This window comes from Ctenocephalides felis, unplaced genomic scaffold, assembly GCF_003426905.1.
Source record: "Ctenocephalides felis isolate EL2017-DRISC unplaced genomic scaffold, ASM342690v1 CF-g0.4_SCAFFOLD_00018, whole genome shotgun sequence".
NCBI lineage: Eukaryota > Metazoa > Arthropoda > Insecta > Siphonaptera > Pulicidae > Ctenocephalides > Ctenocephalides felis.
The window spans coordinates 1-19943 of NW_020536172.1; the positions used below are offsets into that span (position 1 = coordinate 1).

Here is a 19943-nt window from a genome sequence, read left to right on the forward strand (position 1 = left end):
CACGGAACCCAAAATTAGCCTTGCCTACAGGTTGACCGTGGTCGGTGAGTGAACAGATATTTTTAAGTGGTATAGATTATTTATATTATATACTAGCTGACCCGGCAAACGTTGTTTTGCTAAGTAAGGTATATTCTAAACAATTTCTAGAGAATCAAAAATATCAATATTTTAAGTGTATAAGGATATTATGCCAGATGGCAAACAGGTTTAATGTCTTATTTTAATTTTAAATGTATTTTACAAAATATTACACTTTTAACTAATGCTAAAAAACTACCAACGGAAGAAAATACCTTTATTATGGATTTTCAAAGATTACAGATTATCTCCAGATAGCAAAGTCATAAGAATCAAGGTTATAGCTGATTATACATCTTTTTCCCTTTATTTTTCAATTCCTTGTTAAACAAAGCTTAACTTTACTTTTTTTGTTTTTGACACATAGCTGGTGGACCTTTTTAACCCGGACCTTCATATATTACTATCTATTCTTCGATAAATTCTGAAAAAATTAAACTGGGGAAATGTTATTCGGCAAAATGTCCCTTTGATCGATAACAAATTTAGGTTTTGAATTTTAATAACATAAATAAAAATAATATAACCTAGAAAATGTTTTATAAATACTAATGAGTATACAATTTTACAAATGAGATCTTTCAGATCACCGTGTTTAAAAAAATATGATTTGCAAAAAAAGAGTGCAACAATGCCAAAAAGTGCATTTTTATATTAACATTTCAAAAGAGTTGATATATTGAGTTTCTAGTAACACTTGCGGCTCGTTTACTAACGTTTTTATATATAAATAAAACTACAAACAAAGCTACTTACTACAATTTAACTATAATTAAATAATATTCACGTAAAATATCTTATTGAACGTAATTGAACATCATCTGTCAAAAACGTTTGACATTTCACGGTTAGCAACCTTCCATTGTTTTATTTAGATTACGCTTCTACAAAAATTTTCAAATTAAAAATAAAAAGTTTCTACGCGGATTTGAAATAATTTCTCACCTTTTGGACTTTCTCTGAATTGGCACGAATTTTTCAAGACTAAGACTGGCCAAATCGATTCAGCCGTTTTCGAGTTTTATTCGGACATTTGAAAGAGAGCTCCATTTTTATATATAAGATTACAATTTTATTCAGTTTTTTATTCCAAGCCAAATGTAAAATATCAATTATATTTATTTTCCTTTGTGAAATTTCAGATATTTTATTTATTTTATAAGATAGGGCGGAGCACAAGGTCCAATTTTATTTGAGCAATTATATTGTGACAACCAAACCAATTAGATCACCACAAAAAATACATCAACAACTATCTGACTATGTTCAGTAAAACTCCCAGCTAATACATAATCGTAAAAATGTGTTTTTTGCTGTTTTTCAAAAATTTGTCACCTGGCTTTTCTAACCCCATAGGCAAAGTGAAATGGGACATCCAGGAGTAAAGAGCTCCGATGTTTTATTTTTAATTTTGAAGGAATTGTACGAAATAATAATTATTTTAGTCTACCAGTGCAAAATATAAATACTTTTTTGCAGAGATAAAAATAATAATCTTCAAAAGAATTGAAATAACTATTTTAGTAATCAAATATTTTACCAAGTATTTTTGCACCTACGCATTTATAAAAATATATTTTATCTTTGAAACTTTTCTCAAAAGTGAAGCATATTTATATAGTCGAAGCGTATACCAATATGATATGATGCTGAACACGAAAACTTGAAAGTAAATTTTGGTGAATATAGCGGAGTATAAGTGATTTTTTAAATGGCTAAAAAGTTTAAAAGAGAAATTTAATATAGAAGTAAATAAAAAATGGTTGTATCTGATGAATTATTCAGATTATTCTTATCATAGTTAGTATTTAGGATCACCGTGGTTTACAGCTTGGCGGTGACTATTTAAGTACCGTTTAGTTTTCTGTAAATTGTAATATATTTTGTATGTACAATAAATGAACACAACTGCTACTCGGCAGTGCTCAAATTATATTTGAATTTGCTTGGCTTCGCGAATTTGCCATGTTCAATAGACACAATCACTACCGCATAATGAAATCTATAGTGCTCCTAGTTTTGACGATGAATGCTTCCAAATTTAGATGCCTCAATTGCAATATGTTCGAATTATATACATATATACACATATTTGAATATAACAGCAGTATATACATTTTATCATTACTACTCAAATATTTATCCCAGACTTATTTCTATATTTGACTATAAGATGTTCATATCGTTTATTTATTTTCAAAAAGTTGTAAAATAAACTATTAAAAGAATAGATTTTTTATTTAAATAATTAACTTTGGATTTATAAAACGCTATATGACATAATTTAGTAAACACATAAAAATTTGCTCCATTGAGAATAAATTTGAATATAATAACTTGTTTTATCAAATTTATATAGTGTTAAAGTTTATATTTTATATAGAAAATAATTTATTTCACGCATAGTTTGTCGTATAAAATTCTAGATAATATATCTAGATCTAATATAAATAAATCAGGGTTAATTTATACTTTAAGTGCTTTCACATTTCGTATTTTGAGGTGTTTTTTGATAAAGAATTACAAGTTTGATCGATTTATTTCATTTTTTTATAAATGATTTGTGAAATGGAGAACGTAAAATTTTAATATTATACAAGAACTGGTTAATATTTTCAAAAATCAATCATCAATGCTGCATGTGGTGGTGTTCCTAATATCTTTATTATTGCTAATTATGTTAGTTATTTGTTATTATTATTATCTAAATTGTTATCATTATTATTATTATTATTATATTATTGGTACTACTATTATTATTATGTTATTACCTTAATAGTTTGGACAAAGCACGCTCAAATTCGAACTTTGATCAACAATTTCTCTTAAAAACAAATTTGCGGCTTGGTTATAAATAAATATATTTATAAACTTACACTTTTATCACATTCACTAAATCGAGGATTTGCTTTTCTGCATTTCAGTATCAAAAGCAAGAATACTAGGCAATTCGGAGCTGTTCATTAAATCCGGAAGTGACATCAATTTAACATGTGTCGCCTTACAAGCACCCATACCTCCTTCATTTATTTACTGGTATCGAGGAGGAAGAGTTGTCAATTACTCACAAAGAGGAGGTGAGTAGTAGCAATTCTCTAAAATTGCCCACGCAATAATGGAAAACTTTTAAGACCAGTCTTTGGTAGCAGAATCTATGTCTAAGGATTAAGATTATATTCATTATATTATTATTATTATTATTATATATATATATATATATAAGCGTGTGGATTCCACATTTAATAGTCATAAGCATATCCTGAAAAATTTATCTATTGATAATAATATTGATAGCCCTAACATTATTTTCATCCAACTACGGAAAAATCTATTAACTAACTGGATAGAGAGTACTTTAATTTAATAATCTTTTCTATTATTTAATAATATGTTTATTCTTCAATATCTTGAATTTAAACATTTTCATTCACATTTTTTTCAAACTAAAGTTCTTTTAAATATGAAATGTTAAATTAGTGAAACTAAAGTACTTTTAATTCATAAATATTTTCTACAATTTATAGTTTCGTTCATATTTAATGGCGTGATTTACTACGATAGCATTTATTGACGATATTGCATAAATTTCTTCAAAATAAGATTTGATACAATTGCAAAATATTTCATAGATCTATCGTGAAATGAACATTACATATAGAAAATACTTATTGATAGAATTTTTGGCTATGAACCATTTTTTTGGGATTCTCATGAAACAAGAACCTAATTCTATATTTATTTCAATATTTAGTATTTGTACTTAAATTTTAAATCTGATTAGGTATAAGTGTTCTGACTGAGCGGCACACAAGGACCTCCAAGTTGCTTATTGCCCGAGCTATACCAAGCGATTCTGGAAACTACACTTGCGCGCCTAAAGGAGCTGGTTTGTATTTTAACATTTTATTTAAACGTAATGATCAACAAATCAAAACTGTTCAATTAAAATAATTTTAAAATTATTTGACTGGTTTGTATTTTATCATTTTATTTACGCGTAATGATTAACAATTCAAAACGGTTCAATTAAAATAATTTTAAAATTATTTGACTGTGTAATATAATTATACCTTACCGCAAAACGATAGAAAGTACATATTTCTGTTTTTGTAAAATTAAATAAATATTTTATATTTCTATATTACGAAATTCAAAAATCTATTGAATACTGAAAAATGTCTACAGCTAAGAGTAAGCTGCATTTTGCATTAAGGCAAGTTGGATGAACGCTTTTCAAACAAGCTTATAATATCTGTAACTCATCTGTAACTATAATAATATAAGCCAACTTATTTAACCCTTTGAGGACGGGACAGTTTGAAGTAAACCGTACCGTCGCGCCGAGCTCCTACTCTGTCATTTAAAATCGTCGACATATATTTCTGGCACTCTACTCAAATTCTAGCAATTCGACTCGTTGTAATTATATACACAGATTTTCCACAGGATAAATAAAATGTTCATTTATTAATTAACAATTCAGTTTGGTTTATTAACATTGAGTTTCTCAGCCATCGACATGTATTTTGGTTGGACGCATATATGCGTTCCTCGGCTCTAACAACTGCCCTCGCCGAACGCATATATAAGTTCTTCGGCCAATTTGATGATTTGCGTAAAACATATATATGCGGGGCTCGTTCTTAAAGCGTTAATAATAATAATACATTTCATTCTGCTTGGTGCTCTAAAAACGCGAAATTGTTCACAAAAATAAAATATTATGACATGTCATATATCATTTGTTTGGTTCGGATCCCTAGTCTACTACGATCCCACAGTATAAATAATGGACTTAATTAATAAGAAATTATTATATTAATTTATTAGTGATTCAAAAGCGTAGAACATCATAATGTGAGCAACATAAAAACTTTTATTATACATTATTGAAGATCGCACACGTGCCAAATACACACACAAAGTATTTTTCAAAAGCGCGTCCGAATAATCTATATTTTATTTAGTTACATAATTAAATCAGTAGGACAATAATATTTTGGTAGAATATTTGAAACTATGTACTCTATAGCCATGCAGATTCATTAAAATAGTCGTTTTTTTTTAACAACCAATTACGATCTTTGTCCAAAATTATTCAGCATGTTTCCGAAGTAATATGTTTCGAATAGTTTCTGAATTCTTAAAATCGATTCAGAATTTTTAGCTAAAACGCGAACGAAAAATTTTGCACTTTTTACACGCATACAAACTCATATACTTTTTTCATATTTGGACTCATTCGATTCAAAATGGCTTGAAACGTCGATAAAATATAAAATAAGCAAAGCGGATTTTTTTGGCAAAAACAAACTTCTCCTTTGAGAAATTAAAAATGTTGCTCTTTTCGTTTCGTTTAAAGTCGTTTAAAGAAACGACTCAGCCGATTGTTGAGAAAATGATAAACTTTTATCAATTTTGGTGTTAAACAAGTCAAAATGATTTGAATAATCAAGAAAACATAAAATTAGCAAATCGGATTTTCTGTCGAAAACATAAACTTCTTCTTTGGCAATTAATTTCAATGTTATTAAGCATTCATTTTTTAGATTCAGCAAGCGTCATGGTGCACGTGCTGAACGGTGAACACCCGGCGGCCATGCAGCACGGCAACAACAGCTGCGGCGCCTGCAGCAAGTGCAAAGTCAACATCGTTTTACTGTTCGCTCGGAATGGAGGCTGTTTTATTTTCTTACTTCTGACGCATCGTAGCGTCTTAAACAGATAAAACATCTTTGTTTATTATTAACATAAATAGGATAGTTTTCTATGCGTGTCCACGAACATTTAAGTGCGATCCTACAATTACGACATTTGTAATAAAGTAACATATTTGTAAATTCAGATACGTGTAAATAGTAGCGCATTATATTATTATTGTGACTTGTGAATATATCTTGATTTATATAATCAGAACTGTGAATGATATGTGAAACACATTTTGGAATTGTATATACTAGTTATACTATAAATTACTATATAATAGTCATTGTGTTACATATTATTTAGAAAACTAATATATATCACTGTTTAAGAGATATCTATTGAAATTATGAAATTACAGTTACATTTAAATTATATGTTACAAAGTTGCTACTTAATTATAGAACTTCTATATATACCACAAGCATACAAGACAGATGGTGAATGCTCGTTTAAAATTTGACAATATATATATATATATATATATATATATATATATAAAAGTTTTTCTTTTGAAGGTTTTCTTTTAATTTTTACAGTAACAACACACCTGTTTTCTTTTACTTTGAAATATAAGACTTAATTCTCTGACAGAGTCACCGATTTTGTTTATAAAATTAATTGTTTAGAGTTTAGACTGTGACGGTGAAAGTTCCCAATAAATCAGCATATTTACAACTCAAAAAATTCAAAACAATTTAAAACAATGTTTTCTGAGCACATTATTAACTTCAAACACTCTTTTAATACCGACCATCCCATAATTTTAAATAAAGAAAAAAATGTGGACCTTAGAAGATTTTCCGAATCTTGTTTTATCTTTTTAAATTCAAATTGTGTGAATAAACGCAGTTCTTCTTGCTTACTTTCAGAAAGCTATCAAAATTTAATTAATGTGTAAATCTGATTTTCTACTACGCCCCCACACACACTTGTCGGTCGCCCGTTTCTCGTGTTCGTTGCGTTTAAAATTGGTTATTTCATTTACCTTTTTTAGTTTTTTTTTCAAATTGTTTTTGTTTCATATATATTAATTTAGAAATATTAAAATATTAATAAAAATCACTCTTCTTGCACTAATTTATTAAATAATATTAATTTTACAAACGTTTCGAGATTAGGTTTGTCTCATCATCAGTGTATTACAATCTAAAATTTAAAATATGAAAATCTAAAACAGCACTACTTATGTGTTAGCTTTTCCAACTTGTTCTTCTTATTAAATGCACGTGCCATACGAACTGTAAGCGGCTGAAATCCTTTGACTGACTAGGCTAACACATAGCGCTTTTTTAGATTTTTTAAATTTTAATTTATAATACACTGATGATGAGACAAACCAATCGAAACGTTTGTAAGATTAATATTATTTAATAAATTAGTGCAGAAAAGATAGTGCTGTTTGCTCATATATATGTATGATTTTTAAGATATCCAGTTTTAGGTAATGTTTCGTCCTTTCATTTTTGTGATTTTTTTTTCTGGGTAATGAAATGTATAAGTTAAGTTAAGGATTCTTTCACAAAAATGCTACTTGATGCGTAGCTAAATGCATGAAAAATTACGATGTTATTTAGTTCTATATATTTCTCTATTATTTTTGTTATAATTCAATTATAATCATACGAATGCATATATGTTCAAGTGTATATACGAAAATATTTTTTTTATTGTATAAGCGTTTTGTGTGTGTATGCAGTACTGAAATACAGGCAAAGGAACATATGATTTGCGTTACTAGTAATTGCTTAAAACATAGAGAATACTCATAAAAAATCTAATAAAATTGAATATAATTTGAATACATTAATATATATTATATGTATATGTATGTATGTATATGTATATATATATATATATATATATATATATATATATATATATATATATAGAACTGCATGTGTAAATACTAAAGCATTTATTACTTTTATCACTTAGTTTATACTACCCAGACAACACAAGACATCCTGGAAAACGTCCACAGGATATCCACGCGCGGACATTCATTGTCCCTGCGATAGCCTTACGGATATCCCGCTTATCCTGATCTTATCCGAAACATGTTAATATGTCGCACCTATGGGACGTTCTGTAGGATATCCCGCGCGGGATATTCCGGACATAAACCGGACATGAATAGGATATAATTATGGAATTGTTTTTTACTTTTTAGATGAAAAATAAATTTGGATTAAAAATAAAATAAAAGAACACAATTTCACAAAGTAAACTTTTATTACAAAATAACAAAATCCTGAGATAATTTTATAACAAAATTTAATATATACAACTTTAATTCAAAATAACTTATTTTACAATATTAAAAATATAATTAATTCGGCATTCAATCCTAGTTCATGGTTGATTTTCTCTCCTGAAATAGAAAACAAATGAATAAATGCATATATATGTATATGTATAAATATATATATATATATATATATATATATATATATATATATATATATCTATGAGTAAGTTCTTTAAGAGCGATACATCAATCAAAATAGACAGAGATTTATAAAATAATCTCTAATTCCAAATATATCGACACAATTTGATGTCATTACGAGTGAATATTAAACTTGGTTTTTTACATCTAAAAATGTGTACACAGCACAAATTTTGCACTAACATTGATACAACTAACCAGTCAATAATCATGATTTTTTTGTAAATAGGAGAAACATATAGTACACATCTCACAGAAATACCTTGTATAACATTTATTGGCACGTCGCAGCCAGCTTTTTGCAGCCTCTAAAACAGCAAACTATGTCTCATGCGGCAAATTTTTCAAAGCAATTCCTGGAATTAATTATATATTAGTTTTATTCATAATTTACAACACATCATAAGTATAAGATATATAAATTACCTGTGATGACATCGCAAGGCACTAGATCACAAAATTTATTTTTGCCCTTTCCTCGTCCCTAGCAAAATTCTTTTGGCCAAACCATCATCAAAAATGGATTTTCATAGCTGGACTCTGATGGCTAAATACAGAATCTAAAGAGAAAGTTTGTTTAGTATATGATAAAGTTAACAAATAAAAATAAATCTATATAAACTTTTGATTACCAATTGTGTTTTGATCCACAAGTTGAAGCTCCTCCAACAAACATAATAGAAAGCATTTCAAAAAATATTTAATTTAACTTTTGAGTATGGTTCGAGTCAAACCTCAAAACCAACTCTTTCAATGCTCTTTTTTGTCAATCCTCTTTCAAACACGGCTGCAGTATTTGTAACACACACGCACATATAATTATATAGAACACATAAAATTTCCACTATTATTACTCAATTTTAGAGTATTTTGATAAATAATATTAATTATTTATAACACACGCTCATATAAATATATAAAACAAATAAAATTTTCACTATTATTACTCAATTACTCAAAAACTATGACATATAGCGTCTATTGATAACGCTGAAACCTTAAAGGACGCTCCGTGCCTACAGCCGACGCGACGAAAGAGAAAGGAACAAACATATACGTTTAGAGGTCTCAAGCCGTGCGCGTATGAAAGCGACATGCTCGTGAATCGTGCGTTATACCTGCTCGAGTCCTTTGGGTTTGAGACGTCCCGTTGCATATTCATAGGATATTCATAGGATATCGCGATATTAGGAGATTGTGAGGACAAGTGGGACATTCCCTGGCATGTCTTGTGCTGTCTGGGTATATGAGTATATTTTTATACTACATATTATGATTACATTTTAGTAAAGAACAGTGCTTGTAGTTTGTAAATGGAATGTATATGTATATCATAAGAAAAACTAGATTTCGGAATAAATATATGTCTAGAATAGTTGACAATGAATACTTGATATTATAATGAAACAATAATAAAATATACTAAAGAACTGTATGAATGAAGTTCATTATTAAATATTTACATATGTATATATAATTTCAGATTAGAAATTTATTATCATGTGAATGATTTATTGAAAAAAAAAGAAAAAAAACTACACTTATGTAGGTAAATACAAATAGTTGATATATTAATCATATTGAAAGTGCATTTAAATACCAAATAAATACGAAAACCATTTTTATGTGCTTTGAATACTTTAGTAAAACACCGAAATTAAATTGAACAAATTTTTTAAATTATTTTAATTGCATTATAATTATTATTATCTAAATAACAAATATTGTAACAATAAAATTTCAACTAGTCACCTGATGTTAACATCAATTTAAATAATATTCGTTTTGTGCATCATAGCATTGAAAAGAACTGCAACGATTCTGCATGAATGCAACAATTACTTAAATTCTGTTGACCAACATTGTAGCCAGAAATAATAATCATACTAAATTTGTTTTTTATATCAATTTATAATATTGCAGGTATGCAAAAATTCCATAATCCATCTATTATACTGAATAAACATTTCGAAACAAATTATACAAAATATTAAAAAAAAAACAATTTAACTATTATTATAATTTGTGCACAGATTTACAGCATGTTTACAGCAACAGTTTAATTTTTGATTGAAGATTTTTTTAACAAAAATTGGATAATTTGAACCAAAAATAATAACAATACACAATAATATAAATTGTAGAACTGATTTAAGCCGCAGAAACAAACATATTAGGATAATGTATCAAAATATAATTTATTTACATTTTAGCAAATGTTCGTTGTATATATTTAAATAAAATACAAATTAATATATTATACATTAATCATTTAATAGTATTGTACTGATCTTCTTTAAAAATGAAACCCTTTTGACGTAACTCAGATTTTGCTGCTGCGATTTGATTTTGCAATTCTTTAGCTGCTTCAGGACAATCATTAAAAGTGAATACACCATAAAGAACTGCTGAGACAGAGTAAATCTGTAACACAATCACTTATTGAGACTTATTCATAGCATCTTCTACAGTTTTATTTACTTACACCAAATAAAAATATAAGAAGCAATGGTAAAGGTAATATCAAATGAAGCCAGTCATCAAGAAAAGGTATGTGAAGTGTTTTTGTAACAATACTACTCCATATGCCCAAAACACAAGACATAACAAATGTCCATTCTACTAACTTGGTCATTTTGCTATTCTAAAAAGAATTGAAGTTAAAATAATCTGAGACCCTAGACTTTCTCATCTGAAAATGTCATTCTCTCACTACCAGTAGATTCTATTTGGTTATCAGAAAATATCGTGATTTTTCTGCAATAAGCATTGGTTGGATTTCAAATTGGATAATTAAGGAAGATTATTAGGTTATCAAGACTATGAAATTGCTGATGTCAATGCCGATAAGAAAAACATATTGTATGTATGAGCATTGCCTAAGAATTTACACACCAAAATATTGAAAATTAAAAAATTCAAATTTTCTCAAATATGACTTAAAAATAAATTTTCTTCTAAATCACAATTATTTAACGTCAAATGTAACAAAATAAAGCTTTGAACGCCTTTTGAAAGCTTTGAACGAGTTTTGACACTGCATTGTGCTGACCGCTGTCAAATTTGACAGCGTACAGTTCGCCGAAAATATCTGGTGGCGGCGTGGCAGCATCGCGCCAATTTTTGGGTCCAATCTTTCATTGCATAATTTAAAATATCTATGTTTTATCATTGTTAATCAAACACTTGTCAAAACAAGTTGTTTTGCACAGAACCATAGACAATATAATAATGAGAACAACAGAACCTTTAAGGAGACTACAATCAATTGTAAGACGATGTCGGGGCTGAAATTAATCATTCTCCAACTTAAATTGGGGACCGTTGTGATTAACACATGGTTAGTGAAAGTGTTGATTATTTTGTGTATTTATTATGTTTTTTAATAGTAGATATAGTTTTTTCATAGTGGATTCGCATGAATAATTTATGCTTTTTGTATGATAATCGTCTAGCATCGACTTGAATTAGTAATTAATAATAATTTAATTTGCGTCAATCGTTAAAACTAAAGTACTTTTACTGCTATGCAGAGCTATTTACTTTTAAAATTGTTGTTTTTAGAATTTTGGTGCATCAACTGTACTCCATGAGTTTCAACCGCATATTTATGCTATGGTTGGCCAACTTTTAGTCTTGTGTACAACTTCACAGAGTAGTGATCCATGTCAAAATACAAGGCTTGTCTAATAAAATAAAATCTAAATCCAAACATATAAAGTAAATGTGCTCAGACAATGCATTTACATAAAGTGCATATTTTCTGTTTTTCAAAAGAATCTTAACCTAACATTACGTAACATATAACAAAACGAAGATTATCATAATGCTTTATATGGCAAATTGTTCGAATTTACGTATCTGTAACTAGATGTGTTTACATTAATACTTTATACTCACATACGAATATTTAATTTCAATCAGCATAAATGTGATTTGTTGAAATGTACAAAACAAATCAAATGATGAAAGCTGCTGCATCAGCGGCAGCAAAAGTAGATTCTCTACTTATGGCAAAAGGAAAGCTAAGAATGGATAACCCAAAACTTGGATTGCTACCAACGCCTGGCAAACCAAATGATCTTTTCACTACTGAAGTAGAAATTAATGATACTCCGTTATCAGCTAGAAATCTTCTTACAAAAGTAAGCTATCTATTTGTTGTAATATAGAATATAGATCTATTTTTACCAGTAATTTTTGTGATTAATTTTATTACTTTGAGGTGATTTGTCACTGTTGTTATTTTTTTATAATTATAAATTGTATTAACTTTCAAGGGGCAAACCCAAGAAGAAATTAGTCAATATTCGGGTGCAGCAATATCTACTCGTGGACGGTATATGACTCAAAATGAAGGACTACAAAATCCAAATGATAGGGCATTATACCTGTTTATACAAGGACCGACTAAACAAAGTCTTGATTGTGAGTATTATTCATTCAATTTTGTAGTTCATATTTTTTTAAACTCATAAAATAAATTATTTATTAACTTTTCATGTTTATTCATTTTTTAGTGGCCATACAAAGAATTCATGAAATAATCCGAAGTGAGCAAAATCAAACAAATCAAAGATATTTATCTCGTAATAAACCTCAACTACCTCCTTTAATGAGCATTCAAACAAATGTTACATCCGTGAGTAATTTTTTTTCTGAACTTCAGGTCCATAAATTTATAGTTCAATGAATAATATTTCTATTTAGATTGACAAAGTTATGGTTGGTCTTGATCATGCACCTCCTGCATTTGACTTAAGAGGAAGAATTATTGGCCAAGGTGGAACAAATTTAGAATATATACGAACTGAAACTGGGGCTGTGGTAACTTTAAGGGGTAGAGGATCACTGTTCACGGAATCTGCATCTGGGACTGAATCGCCTGAACCACTTCATTTTTTTATAGAACATCCAAGGTAAGTATCTATATTCTTACAAGAAAAACATTAATTGATTGCAAATGATTTTTTTTGTTTTGTTTTGTAATAAATACAATATTTTTATGTGATTTATTGTAGATATGATGGAGTTGTAGCAGCACGTCAACTTGCTTTAAATCTAATTGAGACATTACAGCAAGAATTAGCACAATTTTTGCAAACTAATCCACCAAGTATGGTTAATATTCAAGCAATACCACAAAATACTATGCAACAGAATATTGTTCAGCATTCCCCACAGGTAGGTAAAAATTATATTAATAATTCTACATTACTTTTATTTGTGGTTTCTTTAACAGGTATTTCCTTCTGTTCACCAACCTATTGCAATACCCCCTCCAATATTATCAGGACCACCTCCAGTTCAACATCCGCAGGTTCAACAAAATATTTTAAATCAACATAATCTTATCAATCAATCAGCTTTGCAAGTTCAACCTTCTTTAAACATTATTCAACCAAATATTCAACCAAATGTTATAAATGCTCAAGGTAATCTTATAGTTTGTTTTTATAATAAATTATAGAAAATTTTACAGAACGAGGTATAACTCCACAGTATAAATAAATTCTTCATTAAAAAATTATTTTTAGGTATTATACAACAACAACAGATACAACAGCCTTTACTTGTTCAGCAATCTCAATCAGGAATGGTGTTAAACAATGTTTCACAAAATATTCAATTACCACAGGTTAATCTTCCCCCGCCTGGTGTCCATATTCCACAACAACAAGGGCCATTGGTAAAGGAAAAAAAAAGCTATTGCAGAATTAATTATTTTCAATATCTTATCTTTAATAGTAATTATATTTTATTTTTAGGTTTCAAGTAATATTCAATCAAGCCAGCAACAACAAATTCTCTTATCTCACCCTCCACCTACAATGAATATTCCTCCTCCCAACATGCCACCACCAAATCAAGGGTTGATAATTGTTAGTTCTGCTCCAAGTCAATATTCGCAACAGCCGCAGGTAAAAAAGATATGTTAAATTTATTTCAACAAAGAATTGTTTTAACAATCTAAATTCAAAACATTGTTTTGAACTTGTTTTTCCTCAGATGTTTGTCAGCCAAGCTACACAAATAAATCCTGTTCAGAGTTTAAACCAGCAAATGAATACCCCCTATCAGTATCATATAATACAAGGATCTAATCCTATTTATGCAACAGCACAGCAGCTAGGAAACTCTGCAGGTGGTGTTGTGACTGGACAGATAAATGAACTTAAACCAAATGCCGGTAATTATTTTAATATACTATGAGTTAATCAATCTTTTCATCTGCACTATACAATCATGAAAATTATTGAGATAAATAAATTTCACATGTAAATTTTCATTATTAAACAATATATTGGTATTGAGGTGAACTTATAATTGCAATTTTAATTGCAGGTCAACAATTTCAAACTATGACTGTTCAACAAGTTTATCAACAACCTATTATAACTGGCCAAGAGCAGATAGTTACTCAAACTTTACCCCCAGGTAGCTTGAGAAATAAAATTATTGAATTATGTAATTAATAATAAATTTTCTTTATATATATATATGTTCAATCATCTTATTTTAGGACAACAATACATTGTGGCTCCAAATTCTGGTCCAATATATATTGTACCACCTCCTTCACAAACTGTACAAACACAACCAAATCAAACAATTGAAACTATCTCTGTTCAATCTCATCATCACATAATTCCAAATTCGATACATAATCAGCATGATCCACAATCAATTATTAATCAAACTGTTACCATTGACAACAGTGCTAACATGAATCAACTACAGAATATTCAAACTGAACCAATTGAGAATAGAGATAAAGATACAGAGGAAGTCAAAAATCCTCTTACAGAAAATACAGCTTCTAGAAATGAAAATGATGCTAAAGAAGATAGCTCAAATGATTCATCAAATCCTCAAGTAATTTTTATAATTAATACAAACAAGTATAATACTATAATTTATTCACTTTTAATAAGACTTTTGCAATTGCTACTTTCACAATACATTTAATTTGAATTTTATCTCTAATGAATTGACTAATCTCAATTTAGATAATTTCATATTATTTTATTTAATGATTTTTTTTTTAACGATATGCAGGAAAAATCGGTTGCTGTAGAGTGTTTGTCACAATTGCAGCCAAATCAAGTTGCATCTCAATCAGATTCTGCAAATAATATTGATACTCATCAAATTCAGAATCAAGATAATTTACATCAAGGGTCTGCCAATAATGAAGTTTTTTTGAACCAAGCACCACCACCTACTCAAATAATTCAACATCAAATGAATCCACCTCCAATTTTACAAATGCCACCACAGATTGTTCCACCTCCAAATCATGCTTCACCGCAGATGCCAATGTTTTCAGTTGCTAATCAGCAGATTATTGCTAAACCGCAATTTCAAATTAACAGTCAGCCACAAAATTGGGTTCAAACTCATCAACAGAATTGGATCCCAAATACTAGCCAAATTTTAACACATACCACAAATTTGACTGGCACACCATACCAAACACTACCCAATCAATTTGTACAGAATCAAGGTCCAAATTCGACATTGTTAACATCTCAGATTTCAAATCAGGAATTAGATGAAGAGAATAGGCAACTAAATCAACAAAATCTTATGGTTTCTGTCAATTCCAGCACTTGCAGCATACAGAATAATTTGGATGTCACAACTATGCAAGCACCTTCTCAGAATGTAAGTTTTTGACTTGCACTTTTATCTTACTATTAAGTTTATCTCATTGTAGTATAAATTTAAAATTTTTATGGATTATATTAAATTTTAGATGGTGTCTCGGCCAAGAATAGGACAGAAGAGAAAAATCTATGATGAAAACTGGAGATTTAAACAAGGAATAGGGTAAGTGCATTTTATTTACACCTTAATATAGTTTTAGAATATTAATCCCAGCTTTATGTTTTAATTAAGATTAGCAATTAATTTAAAAATTAATTTTCAGTATTGATAGATTTAAGTATTGATAGATTTTCCTAAAATGATTGCAAATATAAGATTAAATGAACCATGAATTTATTAAAACTGAGAGAAGTATATAAATAAATTAAATTTCTCAGTTGATCATTCTAATCTAAATGCAAAATAATTGGTGCTTATAAATAGACGAGTTAGAAAGAAAATCATTTTTCTTAACTTTTCAGATAAGTTTGTTTCTTTAGAAAAACCGATTTGAAAATTTTTGTTCTCAACTTTGCAAGTAATCTTAATCGTTTGACACTAAAAATGGAGAAAGTATGCATATGCTGAGTGTATGTATGTGTGTGAGGAAAACTTGACAATTTGTTGGTTTTCTCAAAAATGGCTGCATTGGTTTCAAGCAAAATTTATATCCATTTTTTTCAACTCGAAAAGGCTCATGCTGAATAGTTTTGCGCGACAATCCGAATCAATACAAAAATTTTCACCAAAGTTTTCGTGTAACCAGTTATTGGTCATAGTATTATTGATGGAGTCGATTATTCACACATGTCGAGATGTTCATGCTACCTGCCTTAAGGCAAAATGTTACTTACACTAAGTTTAAATTATAAATCTTTCTGGTAATGTTTGAAATGGTATTCATAAGTACATAAAGAAACGAAGTATAACAAATAATTTATGAAAAAAATTAATACATTTTCCATATGGATCTCATGTAATTGTCTAAACTATAATTTTTATGTTATTCCTGACTCCATTCAAATCGACAACATAATGAACTAAAAGAGATATAATTTCAAACTGTAATTAAATGGTGATGGCAAAAATCATAATAAAAATCTTATCATTCAGATTTAATGCAAATTGATGGTTAATATATTAAATTAATACTGATATATGAATATAAAAAACACATTAGCACACACATATACAACAGAATGTTCATTCATATTATACACATTTGATTCAGATTTTAAACAATCTACAGATTATCAATATTTCAGTTTGTCATGGACACTCTTTTATTTACTAATTATATATTCTCATAAGCAATATTTTAACACTATGCAAGAAATCGAACACTAATTATATTATATTTACTTATTAACTTTTCATTGATCTTTATTCTTCTTTACAGCTTTATTATTTAGCTTGCATCATTTAAGAATGGGAAGTATCATTTTTCACCAAAAATGATTAAGATTTTTATAAACAGTTTAGATAATATTAATATCATCAGCAAATAGAGTGAAAAAATATAAATCAAGTGATAGGTGCATTAGCAAAAAATAAGTTTATATTTACTAGTTTTTATTCTCTTCAATTGAAAAGCTATCAGTATTCATTCTATAGAACATGTAAAATGTAAATATATAAATTGTATTATGAAATTTTTAAATGCATTGCAATATATTGTGATTTAGTTGTATTAAACTTCACATTTGCTTTCGAAAATTTATAATAATCACTATCCGAAAAAAAAAAAAAAACACACTTCTTGTGACATTAATAGGTTTTACATAGGTTTCAACCAAACCATTTAGGTAAAATATTTTTTTTAATATATGCAATATTATTAATATTTAGATTAATCCGAGAACTGCAATTGGTTATCAATCAAAAATATTTTTCGTGCCTGTATTAACAATTTATTTTAAGATATTTATAAGTACTATTAGCTGATCATTGCTCTTTGGATTTCCAACGGGATATAATTTGGGGGATGTTGTGAATCTAACATGATTTTTTACACAGAAATGGTGGTATGATGGGACCAAATTCAAGATATCCAGCCCCTTCTCCAGCAGTCGTTAGTCAACACAACAACAATGTTAACATAAGACATCAGATCCCGAAAGGTATTGTAACAGCAACTCAGAAACTGACCTTGATACACTTGCTATTCATTTTTGACAATGTAGTGATTTAAATTTATTGCTGAATTGTACTCGCATCGATCTTTGTTTTTATGTTGTTTTTTTTAGTTTATTATTGGTTTCATAGTTGTTGATAACGTGGTGGCGTTGCTGTATATCGTTCCCGCAGACTACTTCGAATTTTAATTCTGCATGTATATGATAAACACAAATTTCAGAAGGTTCCTGAATATTTATTTTAATAATTTTGTTTAAGCTGATTGTATGATTATCTTATTAATAATGATCTCTAATTTTAGTTTTTTGTTCTTTAATAATAATTAAAGACATAAACTATTTGAATATATACTCTTTCAAAAACTAATGCAAAATGAATTCTTTTTTTTGTTTTTGCTCTTTAGGACTGGTTCTTCTGATCAATAAATTCGGGACTCAGATGATTGGATGGTGCGCAGACTTCATTTCAAAATTCATTTGTTCATGAATATTTTATTTATTATTGTAATATTTTCTGAAGTTTTAGGAGAAAAGGCTGTAACTGGAGTATAAATTTGATTTTGGTAAAAAGTTAATTCAGATCATTTTTTATTATAATTTTAACTTTCAGTGTGCAATGTTGATAGATATATATTTATATCATAGTTAACACTATCAGTAAATGTGTTAATTTCAGATATACTACGTAAATTTTAAAAGCACATACTAATTCAATAGATTTTCTTGTTTCCGTATTTGTCAAATGTTTTTGTTTCTTATTTACCCCGTGGAAATAATTGTATTTGTCCGAATAATATATTTCTATTGATAATAGGCTCAATTTGTTATGTTATATGAAATTAAAATCATAAAATTATCACAAACATATTAATGATAATATTGTGTAAACAGGCGTTTTGCTTAGGCTTTTTCTTTTTTTTTTCTCTGAAATATTCTAATGAAGTAAATTTAATAATAAATGATGATCTGAAAATAAGTGTACCAGTGTCGACAATTATTTTACTGTTTTGTTTACTATGTGTAGGTGATCACGTAGATCTAAACTCCCTGGAATCGAACGATCAAAATCAAGTGCCGCCAGGATATAATCAAGATCACATTGATTCATTTCGTGGCCCACCTATGAGAGTTATACAAGGGTATGATCCAAGAAGTAGAATGCCTCCTCCACCTCCTCCGCCACCGCAGCGATCAGCTATACCACAGTATCAATTTAACACATGGAATGTGCAAGAACATAGTCCACCTCAATATGCACAACAACACGGGTCAAGGCAATGGATGGCCTGAATTTATGTAACTATATAACTTACTTTTAAGAGAACTTTACAGAAGTAACTAAAATCAAAAGCAAGTATATGAGCCGACTAAAATTTATCTGGCGCCGTTTCATCAGATTTATTTGGAAAACCAAATTATCTTCAAAAGTTTCATAAATCTCGAGCTTGAATTTATTTTGTTTTAAAATATCAATTGATTGAGCGATTAGAACAGAATGTTGAATTATAATTAATCACAATGTGAGAGTGTTTCTCATAAACTGCCATGCCAAAAGAACGGTTATATATGTTAATGAATATTACATCTTGATATTATTTCCAAAATTAAATATTTTTAACTTTGCCATAACTCTGATAGTGTTTTTATAGAAGTTAAAAGTTATAGATGTGAAGAAAGGCATTCTTAAATAAAATTTCTAAGTTGTTTATACTAAATATAGGCCTGAATCTTCAATTATATTAGGACATAACTAATTTACCTGATAAATTATAACTATGATAATTTTAAAATGTAAATAACACTAGTGTACAAAAAGTACATTATATATATATATATATATATATATATATATCTGTTTGTGTGATAATTTTTTGGATGGTGATAAATATGTTGATAAAACTATAAACTTTTTAAGCAACTAT

At 28.4% G+C, this 19943-nt stretch overlaps 3 protein-coding genes across 6 annotated transcripts; 2 read left to right on the top strand and 1 right to left on the bottom strand.

Annotated features, from left to right (window-relative positions):
• Positions 1-7: 7 nt before the first annotated feature.
• On the top strand, positions 8-6009 carry LOC113389324 (the record flags this gene model as incomplete). Its single annotated transcript, XM_026626664.1, has 4 exons — positions 8-44; positions 3006-3158; positions 3863-3967; positions 5631-6009. Coding segments are annotated over 4 exons (474 nt in total), but the record flags the coding sequence as incomplete, so codon positions are not given.
• Positions 6010-10469: 4460 nt separating this feature from the next.
• LOC113388217 (dolichol-phosphate mannosyltransferase subunit 3-like) lies at positions 10470-11234 on the bottom strand. Its single transcript, XM_026625937.1, has 3 exons — positions 10953-11234; positions 10722-10880; positions 10470-10660 (listed from the first exon to the last, which is right to left on the bottom strand). Exons 2-3 carry the CDS (start codon positions 10869-10871, stop codon positions 10505-10507), a joined length of 306 nt encoding a protein of 101 aa, XP_026481722.1. The 5' UTR covers positions 10872-10880; positions 10953-11234; the 3' UTR covers positions 10470-10504.
• A 274-nt stretch (positions 11235-11508) lies between these two features.
• LOC113385118 lies at positions 11509-19560 on the top strand. 4 transcript variants are annotated; one of them, XM_026623912.1, is made up of 16 exons: positions 11509-11576; positions 12161-12381; positions 12517-12664; positions 12757-12878; positions 12947-13155; positions 13258-13420; positions 13479-13671; positions 13774-13925; positions 14005-14157; positions 14246-14426; positions 14582-14674; positions 14760-15112; positions 15296-15904; positions 15996-16069; positions 17903-18006; positions 19046-19560. In XM_026623912.1, the coding sequence occupies exons 2-16, from the start codon at positions 12181-12183 to the stop codon at positions 19309-19311; spliced, it is 3021 nt and encodes a 1006-aa protein (XP_026479697.1). In that variant the 5' UTR covers positions 11509-11576; positions 12161-12180; the 3' UTR covers positions 19312-19560. The 4 variants fall into 4 exon arrangements, with proteins under 4 accessions (XP_026479697.1, XP_026479075.1, XP_026480760.1 ...); XM_026623290.1 differs by lacking the exon at positions 11509-11576 and having other exon boundaries at positions 11946-12381; XM_026624975.1 differs by lacking the exons at positions 11509-11576; positions 17903-18006 and having other exon boundaries at positions 11946-12381; positions 19046-19181.
• Positions 19561-19943: the final 383 nt, after the last annotated feature.